Source organism: Heterodontus francisci, chromosome 38 (genome assembly GCF_036365525.1).
Source record: "Heterodontus francisci isolate sHetFra1 chromosome 38, sHetFra1.hap1, whole genome shotgun sequence".
Taxonomy (NCBI): Eukaryota; Metazoa; Chordata; class Chondrichthyes; order Heterodontiformes; family Heterodontidae; genus Heterodontus; species Heterodontus francisci.
The window spans coordinates 15,350,225-15,362,909 of record NC_090408.1 but is presented as its reverse complement, the minus strand read 5'-3'; the positions used below and the strand labels follow the sequence as shown (position 1 = coordinate 15,362,909).

General features: G+C 40.9%; 1 protein-coding gene across 1 annotated transcript in view; it reads left to right on the top strand.

Annotated features, from left to right (window-relative positions):
• The window catches only part of LOC137352313 (lamin-B3-like), a 60,559-nt gene that overhangs the window by 22,881 nt on the left and 24,993 nt on the right, over window positions 1-12,685 (top strand). Inside the window, exons 5-6 of the mRNA XM_068017598.1 lie at window positions 7,233-7,358; window positions 9,324-9,544. Coding sequence (XP_067873699.1) covers window positions 7,233-7,358; window positions 9,324-9,544 — 347 coding nt within the window. The remainder of the gene's footprint in view (window positions 1-7,232; window positions 7,359-9,323; window positions 9,545-12,685) is intronic.

Below are 12,685 nucleotides of genomic sequence, written 5' to 3'. Positions count from 1 at the left end.
TCAGAGGAGTTATTTCATGCTTATGCTTTATCTTTAAATGTTAATTCACCAAGATTCAGATTCCTTTCTCCCACTATGATAGAGGTAGCTGGGCTGGGGACAAAGTGAAGTGTGTTAATGGGTTTACACAAGAGCTAATGAACCAAACATTGAAATTGCTATCTTCATCTGCTGGAAACTAAAGGATAAGCCATTCTCACATTCAAAAGCTTCTGGTAAATATTAACTCATTAAGGATTGGTATATTTTACCCTCTGGAGTTCCTGCAGGAGCTAGTTTGAAGAAGCCTCAACTCTGGAAGGGCTAGGAGCCAATTTAATTAGTGGCTCTAGTGCCCGAGGTCTGAATGAGAAAGGAGTTCCTGTGTTGGAGGCAGATTCAATTGAAGCATTCAAAAGGGAATTAGACAGTTATATGAAAAAGAATGTGCAGGGTTATGGGGAGAAGGTGGGGGAATGGAACTGAGGGAATTGTTCTTTCAGAGAACCAGTGCAGACACGATGGGCCAAATGGCCTCCTCCTGCACTGTAACGATTGAGTTGGGTCCAACTGCAAATGTCATGTCGGGAGAGGTCACTTAAAAGAGCCACATGTTCGGGTCAATTGTTGAGATCTGCTGAGAATCAGGTAGGCTTTGACCAGCCTCTTTAAGAAGAGAGGCCAAATCTTGGTCTGATTCAGTGATGCAGTTGGCCAAAGAAAAGTGTTACATAGACTGCAAGCTGGGAGATATTTTGTTTTCTTTTGGGTGGGAGGAGGAACTGGGGTAGTTTTGAAATAAGGTGAGAATTGCTATAAATGTTACGCTGTGCATGCACTTATTGTCTGTAAATAAAGAAACTTAAAAATTCATATTTTTACTAATCTGTGAATCAGTTTGCCTTCTTGAAGATTGGGGAAGTGCACAATGGTATGAGCGGAGAATGTGGTCACCAGTGCTGCAGCATATCGTCACACTCCTGGGTCATGTTTTTGTGCACTTAGATCAGTGGTTGTCGAATGGGAGCATGGACCCCTGGGATCCATAGAGACCTTCCAGGGAGTCCACGACACAGGGCCGGCCTTATGCGGGTGGGGGATTTGCATGAAGAGTGAGTGAGCGGTGGCTGGAGGCATGCTCTGGTCCCCTGGCACTCTTGCTGCTCTAGTGTTCTTATTGTGTTCTGCACTGTTCACCACCTCCCTTTCCCATTTCTCCTCTGCTGTCTCTGGGTTCCTGCTTTTTCCATACTCTTCCATGCTCTTGTGCTGTGCTCCCACAGTGCTTCTGCTCTTCCCTGTTCTCTGAGCTCCTGCTAAGGATAGACAGGCTCTGCAGTGAGAAGCAGGCACACCTATCTAATTGGTATCTGCAAGGAAATACTTGTTTTCATGAAAAGCATTATTAAAAAAAAAAACACACTTCACATGCAGCTCTTTCATATTATGATTATTTTAATTTAGATGAGGGTGTTCATGATTACGAATGCATTTGAAAGTTTCCTTTACCCAAAAATGTTTGAGAACCACTGATCTAAATATTGGGTAGCAAAATCAACTCCTGATGCTGAGGGAATTGGTGCACTTACAGGAGTGACAGATGACGCAGGACCTGGGAGAATATCCAAGACGGATTCCAAATGTGTAACATGTACTGATATTGATCGCTTGTAGTCAGCTCCCACCCAGCCAAGGGAAAATAATGGTGATTGATTGTGAGTGCATGTGTCATTAAACGCTGATCTATTCCTTTTCCTTTGCAATAAAAGCAATAGATGCTAAGTCCACCCATGTGATTGAAATAACATTGATTGCCAAGCAGTCAACTGCTACATTTATATTCTCAGGGCTTTGTAATTATCTTATCTGGCCTTGTGAGCACGATTGATGAAGTTCTGATTTGTCCTGACTTTTGGAATTGTTTGTGATGATTGAGAGGTTGTTCCAAGTCCTTTTTACAATCTCTTTGATTCATTGACCTTGAATTCAGTGCAATGACAATATTGTTGACGCGTGCCATACATTCGACCACGGAGCTCACCAATCCTCCAGTAGTAAATTATGCCAAAATTTGATGACGTACTCATTTGAACGTGCCGTAGTGAGGACCGTGGCAAGTTGGAAGTGGCAAAGCCGATGTCCTATACAGATCCAAGTCAGATCCTGCTCCATAATAATAGCACACACTGTCGATGCACCATTACTGTGGTGCAATTTTGAATCAAATTCACCAACATAGTGATACTCTTCTGCAGTGTGGGAGACAAACCAGCTATTCAATAAAATAAATTCCTTAACTTAGCTCATTTACAGTGGGTTCATAATTCATGCCACACCTAAATGTTTACATTGGCCAGTTTCCTTGGGATTAAAGATATGTGCCTGGAATTCCCTCAAGGATTCTTCTGAATGATCACTCTCATTTTGCTGGAAACACCATGAAAATGGGATTTCTCCTAATCTTGCGACAAAGAGAATCTGCTGAGGAAATTGCCTGCAGTGAATGCTACCATGACTTTCCACATATAATATAAATGTTTCCCTAAAACATTTACCTAAAAGTTGGGGTACGCATTATACTTGGTAACAAATCAAAATGGGTTTTCCTTTTTGCAGCCGGTCAAAAGCATCCTTTCCAGATGCATTGACTTATTACACATACCTACTAGAAATGTTGCAATTCCATGGTATTTCTTCTAAATTCTTCTTGTTTCTAAGGCACAAATGAGAATTGTCTCTTGCTTTTATTAATTTTTGGCATTTATAAACTTAATTTTCAAGAAGCTAAGTCTTGAGATTTTTTAAAAATTCATTTACGTGTACAGGAGCTGTGTCTGAATCACTCTCCTCAAGTAGTTTACACAGCTCCTCTGCAGCTATAGCTCTGTTACCATGGTTTTCAGCAACTTCTGTCACCTTAAGTTTGAAAGCTGCCATGTAACTTGTTCTTTTCTCTGCCATGTTGACGGTTAAAACTTTTAACTCCGACCATTAGTACAAAGAATTCCGCCTTGCTGTCCTGAGAAACTTGTCTACATGTCATGTGCTACATTCGATAGATGGATAAACACTTGGCTCATTTGGTCTACTTGAGTATGACATATTTTGAGTGAGGGTGGGAGCCGGTCATTCAGCAAACAAGCATGGGAACAGACGCTTTAGCTTAGTCAGGTTTGCTCACTACATTTGTCAATAAAGGGACACAGTATTCCGTTAGATTGGAAAGTAGCGAATGTAACTCCTTTATTTAAAAAGGGAGGGAGACAGAAAGCAGGAAACCACAGGCCGGTTAGCTTAACATCTGTCAGAGGGAAAATGTTAGATGCTGTCATTAAAGATGTTCTAGCAGGGCATTTAGAAAAATTAAAGGTAATCCGGCAGAGTCAACATGGTTTTGTGAAAAGGAAATCCTGTTTAACATATTTATTGGAGTTCTTTTGAGGGAGTTACATGTGCTGTGGATAAAGGGGAACCGGTGGATGTAATGTACTTAGATTTCCAGAAGGCATTTGATAAGGTGTCACGTCAAAGGTTATTGCAGAAAATCAGAGCTCACGGTGTAGGGGGTAACATATTGACATGGATAGAAGATTGCCTAGCTAACAGGAAACAGACAGTAGGCATAAGTGGGTCATTTTCTGGTTGGCAAGATATAACGAGTGGTGTGCCACAGGGGTCTGTGCTGGGGCCTCCACTTTTTACAATTTATATTGTTATGACAGACCACTCCTGTCAAAGGCCCCAATCAAAATATACGATTCTGATTGCGGTGGGACCAACGCACTGTTAATTCAATCCTGTCGTTCCACAGATCGGCTAACATATCATTTTAAAACTTTCCAAATTAAAGAAAGACCCACCAAATTGTACCATCTCTTAACACCCAAATGAGGCTACCCAAAACCAGGTGCCTTTAAATCAACAAATTAACTCTTTAATTAAAATAGCTAAATTCTTAATTCTGAACATTTAAAAATAGAAAAATTAAAGTCCTTGCAAACTTACAGTCCAATGTTGTTTGAAGTCCTCGCAGAATGTTGTTTGAAGTCCAGTGAATTTCAACAATTAATGGCTTACAAACACTTTCAACAGAATCAATCTGACTTTAGCGTCTTTGGGGGATAAAAGATTGTCACAGTCTAATCTCCCTTTCTTCAATTTAAATTACCAGTGATCTCTGTTTTGGCTTGACTTTTTCTTTTGAATTTTGAGGGATAATTATTAAACAGACTAAATTCCTATTCCTTCAGTTTAAATGGTTGAGAGCTCTTTTTCCAGGCTCTGACAGCACAGCTGTGTCTTCTGTCTGTGTCAATGTGTTCTGTTAGGACAAACTGTCTCACTAAAAGCCAGTTCAAACTGAATTGAAACAAATGTATTGCATCAGGCTCACTCCCATTGGCTGTTTCCATGGTATTGAGAATGCACCCATTGAATCGCAGTCTCCAAATGGCTGTTTACTAAGGGAACGAAAATGCATCTTTCTACAACACCGGAGGCTTGCCGGCTCTTAAAGCAATACTGATCCCTTGCAAACCTTAAAGGCAAACTGCGTATTCCGAAAAAAAACTACATGACGATATAAATGACTTAGATGAAGGGACCGAAGGTATGTTTGCTAAATTTAGCAGATGACACAAAGATAGGTAGGAAAGTAACTTGTGAAGAGGATGTAAGGAGGCTACAAAGGGATATAAATCGGTTAAGGGAGTGGTCAAATACCTGGCAAATGGAGTATAATGTTGGAAAGTGTGAAATTATCTACTTTGGCAGGAAGAATAAAAAAGAAGCATATTATCTAAATAGTGTGAGATTTGCAGAGCTCTGAGATGCAGAGGGTGTCCCAGTGTATGAATTGCAAAAGTTTGTATGCAGGTACAGCACGTAATTAAGAAAGCTAATAGAATGTTATCGTTTATTGTGAGGAGAATTGAATATAAAAGTAGGGAGGTTATGCTTCAGCTATACAGGGCATTGGTAAGACCACATCTGGAGTACTGTGCACAGTGCTGGTCTCCTTATTTAAGGAAGGATGTAAATGCATTGGAGGCAGTACAGAGAAGGTTTACTGGACTAATGCCTGGAATTGGCGAGTTGTCTTAAGAGAAAAGATTGGACAGGCTAGGCTTGTATTCACTGGAATTTAGAAGAGGAAGAGGCGACTTGATTGAAACATATAAGATCCTGAGAGGTCTTGACAGGGTGGATGTGGGAAGGATGTTTCCTCTTGTGGGAGAATCTAGAAACTAGGGATCACTGTTCAAAAAAAATAAAGGAATTGCCCGTTTAAGACCGAGATGAGGAGAATTTGTTTCTCTGAGGTTCATGAGTCTTTGGAATTCTCTTCCTCAAAAGGTGGTGGATGCAGAGTCTTTGAATATTTTTAAGGCAGAGGTAGATAGATTTTTGACAAGGGGGTGGAAGGTTATCGGGGGTAGTTGGAAATGTGGATCAATCAGTTCAGCCATGAACTTATTGAATGGCAGAGCAGGCTCAAAAGTCCAGGTGGCCTACTCCTACTCCTAATTCGTATGTTTGTATTTGAAACTCTACATATGTACATACAACTGACTAATCAGTTTGTGTGATAGCTATAGGAAAAGAAAATGGATAATACAATGGAGATTCAAGTAACAGCAAACAGCGTGCTTACAGTTTAGACCATATGAATGTGGAACCAGTGCTCGGTGTATATTATTCTGAGCAATAATCAAAAGGCTAATGGAGTGTTTGTTCTTATCTCAAGGGGGTTGATATACAAAGGGGTGGAGGTTATGCTATTATTGTGTAAAATTCTGCTTAGACCACATCTGGAGTACAGTGATCAGTTCTGGGCACCACACTGCAGGAAGGTTGTATTGGCCTTGAAGAGGATGCAGTGCAAATTCACCAGAATGATATCTGGACTCTACGGATTAGATATACGAAGGAAGGTGGCTTGTAGTCTCTTATGTATAGAAGATTGAGGTCTTTAAGCTGATTAAAAGATTTGCAGGGATAAAGAGAAACTATTTTCGTTAGTGGGGAGATTGCGAATAAGGGAGCACAACCTAATATTTAGAGATGGCCTATTCAGGGATGATACAAGGAAGCACTTCTTAACACAAATCGAACACTCCCACAAAAAGCTGAAACTAGATAATTTGAAAAATTCAAAGCTGAGGTAAATAGTTTTTTGTTGGGAAAGGATATGGAGCAAAGGGAGGTTGGTAGCATTCTCGCCTCTGCATCACAATGTTCTGGGTTGAAGTCCCACTCCAGGACTTGAGCACAAAAGTTAAGGCTGACACTCCGGTGCAGGACTGAGGGAGTGCTGCACTGTCAGAGGTGCCATTTTTCAGATGAGACATTAAACCGAGGCAATGTCGGCCCTCAGTGGACGTAAAAGATCCCATGGCACTATTTCAAGGAGCAGGGGGTTTTCACCGGTGTTCTGTCCAATATTATCCCTCAATCAACAACATGCACATAGATTATCTAGTGATTGTTGCATTTCTGTTTGTGGAAGTTTGCTGTGTGCAATTTGGCTGCCACATCTCCTACATTTCAATGGTGACTACACTTCAAAAATTCTTCATTGACTATAAAGTGTTTTGAGACATCCAGTGGTTGTGAAAAGTGCTCTATAAATGCAAGTCTTTCTTTCTTTCTGCTAAAATTGGCATTGGACAAGGTAGAAAGAATTTGCATCTATCTGGCACCTTTCACAAATTGTGCTTTCTGGCTGATGATGGGCCTTTGTAGTATAATCACAGTTGTAACGTAGAAATTGTGGCAGCTAATTTGCACGAGGTCCCACAAAATAGTAATGAGTGAATGATCAGATAACTTGTTTTAGTTGCTACCAACTGAGCCACAGCTTATACAGCTAAAGCAGTGGTTCCACTAGGTAAGAAAAACGTGCCTTTCGTGACCTCAGCATGCCCCTAAACACTCACCAGCCAATAACCTACTTTTGAAGTGTTGTCACTATTGTGTGTTGTCAGACCTTTGTCACTTTTTAAATTGACAACTTTTATAATTGTACACAATTCACAACCAGCAATTCACTTTCATTCCCTGAAAAAATAAATCTTTTATTCCATGGTCTTTGTAGGAGTCTACATAAATCCAGGAACAGAACTGCTGGAAAGTGTTTCGAATTTGAAAATTAGTAGTTTACTTCAGCAAAAAAAAATCATGAGCTCATCTACCTTGAGGGCCTTGACCTGTTTAGAATGTGCTGGTCACTTCTCTTTCTCCATGTACTACAGCTTGAAAGTGCCCAGCTGGCTGCTGCAAAGAGCAACGATTTGGCTAGTGCTGCAAAGGAAGAAGTGGAGACAGCAAAAATGAAGATCGACACTCTAACATCTCAACTTCAGGAAAGCCGTAATCAGGTAAAACCTCAATTTATTCTCTAGAATGTATTCAAAGTTATAAACTTGGAAAAAATGTTTTACATGAAAATGGTGACTGTAGAATCATACATCAGAAAAGAAGGCCATTCGATCCATTGTGTCTATGCTGACTCTTCGCAGAGCTAGTCTCACGCCCCTGCTCCTTCCCCATAAAAATTTCTCTTTTTTCCAAGTATCTGTTCAATTCCTTTTTGATAGTGAGTCTAGTTCCGCCACCCTTTCAGGCACTGCGTTCTAGATCATAATTCACTGCATAAATTTTATTTCCTCACTTGCCCTTGATCCTTTTGCCAGTTGTCATAAAGCTGTGTCATCTAGTTACCAATCCTTCGGATTACTATCAGCAGAAGTTCTAATTCTCTTTGGATATTAATTAGCATTGCCTGCCAGATATTACTATATTAGAGTTCTTTTTTTTTTAATGTATCATAAGAAGTTGGATAATCCAGTACAGGGGTTCTCAACCAGGGGCCGTAGCTACCTCGGGGTTCATGAGAAGGTTTCGAGGAGGCCACTAGAAATAACAAGTGGAAATGCTTGTTTCATCCATTGTCTCAATGTGCTGCCTGGCCACTAATCTTTGTGTAACTCACAATTGTGACTTCGATCTAGCCAATCTTGTCGATCGATCTTTGGATACTTTGGACAGGTAATGCAAGATTACTGCTTGGGTCGGGTGTATCGTCATGCTTAAGACATGGTGGGGCAGAATGATCCTGTGCAGGGACTGGGCCAACAGGGTGGACATTGAGGTTATCACCAGCAACATTAAAAAGATTGTGAATTTCCTCAATTCATTCGGTAAGGAGCAGCAGCCAGTGAATAATAAATAACCAACAGTAACAATAGAATCGCCAAAGGACAACCTCCTCTTTACACCCACTCTTTCTGATGATGCTGGGATTTAAGGCCTGGTTCAGGTCATATCCTGCATTAATTTGTCTCTAACTTGGTGTTGGTGGAACACTCAAACTGCGTCTAATTTCCAGTTATCGGGGTTGGGTTAATATATGATTGGTTTTAAATCATCTGTATTATAATTAAACTTAACGACTGTATGTATATAATAGAGGCAGTTTTTCTCATTCAAAAATATATCTCCAAATATCACAAGCATTGTGGGATTCTTTCACACTGATAGAATTTGTTCATTACCCCAACACTGATGCATTATCTCAAGATTCCAGCGTTCGCCAGAGCTGGCGGGCAGCCATAAAGGCGGGGCTAAAGTGTGGCGAGTCGAAGAGACTTAGCAGTTGGCAGGAAAAAAGACAAAAGCGCAAGGGGAGAGCCAACTGTGTAACATCCCCGACAACCAAATTTTTCTGCAGCACCTGTGGAAGAGCCTGTCACTCTAGAATTGGCCTTTATAGCCACTCCAGGTGCTGCTCCACACACCACTGACCACCTCCAGGCGCTTACCCATTGTCTCTCGAGATAAGGAGGCCAAAGATTTCCCGAATTGCCTTAGGTTAATCAGGCTCTAAACAGCAGAACACTGAAATCCACCAAACTGAATATCTGTAAAGAGGAACATCTCTTAATTCTGTAACTAAAGTGTGTACAATGTTGCATAGTAAGGAAGGCTTTTTTAAGACCCATAGAATATAAGTGGACATGTGACTAAGTAGAAATTTTACACCTATCAAATACTGTTTAAGTCCAGAGAAATGAACCTTGCCCCCTTCCCACAAGTAAACATGGAATCATAATTTGTTTGTCGTTGAGATGTCAGTGACAATAGCCTAAGATCTTGCTGTTGTCCCCTGTCAAGTCATGAGCCTTTCTGTCTATCGCTTCTTGCATTGGATCTTCCCACTTACTATCTAAATATCCCAGCAGGATGGAAGCTTTGTTTTGGGAGGAGGTTTCTCATTGTAGCAAACTGATTTTCTTTGTTATTGTCTTTTTCTTATAATTCCCTTTTTATTCTAATTTTCTCAGAGTTCTGATCTGCAAACTAAAGTTCAGGATTTGGAGATGATGTTAGATCGTGAGAAGACAGCTAACCAAAAGCGGATGGCAGACAAGGAGAAAGAAAATGATGAAATTCGCGAGGAAATGTTGGTACTGCAGGATGAGTACAATGAACAACTTGAGGAGAAACTGGCATTGGACATGGAGATAAACGCTTACAGCAAAATGCTGGATGGAGAGGAACAAAGGTGAGTTCCTTGTTTATTTGTTTTCGGCAAAGTTTCATCGCTTAATGATCTATCTGAAGCAAAATTAACCTGTTCAAACTAATTGACGAAGATACTTATTTCCATGTTACTGTTGAGCATTGCTCCTTCGACAGTCACAGCATGAGACTGCATTCTATAATTCTCCACAAAGCACACTGTCTTCTTATTTTTATTTATGCACTTACTCTCTCCTGATCTGCATCTGTATCTAAAAGAACTCTGTAGCAAGTTGCTCCACTCCTGACTCCCCAAGCCCTCTACTACCTACAAGTCAGGAGTGTGATGGAATCCTCTCCACTTGCCTGGGCAGTTACAGTTCCAACAACATTCAAGAAGCTTGACATTCGATCCAGAACAAAGCAGCCCACTTGCTTGCTGCCCCATTCACTGGTTTAACTATCACGCCTTCCGCCATTGGTGTACCATGGCTGCAGTGTGTCCTGTGCTGTCTACAGATGCACTTCAACACACTATGGCTTCCTCAACGAGGCCTCACAAATCAGTGACCTTCACTGCCTAGAAGCACAAGGGCAGCAGGTACATTAGATCACTATCACCTTCAGGTTCCCCACCAAGTTACACACCATCCTGATTTGGTCAAACTCATGGAACTTCCTGGATATTTGTATTGCAGGAGTAACTTCACCAAATGGACGGCATTGGTTGAAGAAGGTAGTCCATCGCCATCTAGCTGGTGGCAACTAGAGATGGGCAATATATGGCAGCCTCGCCACTGATGCCCATGTCCGAGAATTAATTTTTAAAATAAATCTGTGCTAGTCCTCGTGCATCACTACTCCGTCTTCCATGACCATTTCTTTCCTACTCCCTTTCTCACCCTTGCCCCACCCCACCCAAAAATATCAGCAGTCTGTAAAAATAGTCTTGGATATATAGTGGTAATTCTGTGATGCTGTTTTTCCTAGTCACTCCATTCCCTATCCTGTCTGAGTCCTGATGTGGAGTATCAGATTCCAGGATCATTTGGCCAGCAGCCAGCTTCCATCAATTTATCTTAACCACTATCCCAAATTCTCTAGAAATATTAGTATTTTTTAACTTGAAACACGGTAGCCTCACAATAAATGATTTAAACCCAATGAAGAGCTGATTGGTAATTTAAAGTGCTCTGCTGATAACCACTTGCACTTCAGATTTTTCTTTGTCAGGTACATTTGATTCTTTGTACAAAGCAAATATAGCCACAGATACATAACCATTATAGAATATTGAATAGAGCAGTGTCATCAGCTGTTACTATGGGGGGTAAAGGGTGTAGATTCTGCATGCAGAGCTAAAATTATTTTGTTCAGTGATATTTTAGGGTCAAATTCTAGATTTTTTTTTTTTTTAATCCTTTTCCTGGGGTGTGGGTGTTGCTGACAAAGCCAGCATTTATTGCCCATCCCAAATTGCCCTTGAGAAAATGGTGATGAGCTCCCTTCTTGAACGGCTGCATTGAAGTTCCCCACCCAGAGTACATTCTGTGTCCTTGTTACCCAAAATGGTACCCAAGTGGTGGTCAACATGGAGAAGCACTGATTCCTCAGTCGAGGGGAGGGTGGTAGGTGGTGATCAGCAGTAGGTTTCCTTGCCTGTGATTGGCCTGATGCTATGAGACTTCGTGGGGTCTGGACTCCATATTGAGGACTCCCAAGGCAACTCCCTCCCGATTGTACACCATGGTGCCACCACCTCTGGTAGGTCTGACCCGCTGGTGGGTCAGGACATACCCAGGGTTGGTGAAGGAGGTGTCTAGGACATTGGCTGTAAGGTATGATTTGGTGAGTATGACTATGTCAGGCTGTTGCTTGCCTAGTCTGTGAGCTAGCTCTCCCAATTTTGGCACAAATCCCCAGAACTTTGCATAGTTGACTGAGCAGGGTGAGCTGCTGTGTTTTCTGGTTCCTATGTTAATGCTGAGTGTTCCATCTGCTTTTATTCTTTGTTGATTTTTCTATAAAAGTTTTGTACAACTGAATAGTTTGGTATACCATTTCAGAGGCATTTCAAGAGTCACAGGTAGGTCAGACAGGATAAGGATGACATTCCTTTCCCTAAAGGACATGAGTGAACCAGGTGGGTTTTTACAACAATCTGGTCATTTCATGGTCACCATTACAGTGACTAGCTTTTAGTTCCAGATTTATTAATTAATTGATTTTAAATTCCAGCAGTTGCCGTGGTGGGATTTGAATTCGTGTCCCTAGAATATTAGTCGGAGCCTCTGGATTTCTAGTCCAGTAACATCTTCCCTCGTCAATGCTTGAAATCCTGTTCCATTCCAGGAAAACTTCAGCTATCTGAATTTATTATGTTACATGTCAGTAGTTTGCTCAATTATGTTTGATGAGTTTATTCTCCCTGCGGTGGACATCATATTCCAGAATATTGGCAGTGATTATTTGAGCTGCATTGAGAACCCAGTTCATTCTTATCCATTTGACTGGCAAGACTGCCTTTCCAGGACCATTGGCATCAGGTCCAGGAGGTTCTCCTCCTTTTGTGGTTTGGCTTTATGTGGGCGATATGAAAGTTGCATTCAATAGAACTCCTTTAACTCCTGATTGATAACTGAATGTAGTCCCTTTATAAGTTGTTTAAAACTGCTTGCAAATGTAAATTGAAGTTTCTTAGCTAAAAAGTAGCTTTGGTTTTTATAGGCCCATGATTATAGGTAGGCTCATTGGTTAATTACTTCATATGGTAAAAAGACCTCAAATGATTTGATGATGAAATAGCTCATGGGATAAATATTGCATTGTAACATTTCACTGGTAAATATCCCAGGGACCCAGTTTAAAACTATTCTTACCATTCCACAGGTAATTTTTTTGGCTTCTCTCAAATCCACTTTCCATTGACTGACTCTGTCTTATAAACCAATTGCACAGCGTACTACTGCAATTTCTCCAAATTTAGCTAATGCTCAGGACAGTGATTTTTGCAGATCTGTTTTGGCAACAGGGATTGGAGCATCCTAACTAGAGCTGTATTTATATAGTGCTTTTAACATACTAAAACATCCCGAGGTGCTTTACAAGGGAATAAGAAAAAAGTAGAAAATATTAAAGGATCTGTGGGAAGTGAGTACGTAACTCCAGTGGGAGAGTTAGCATG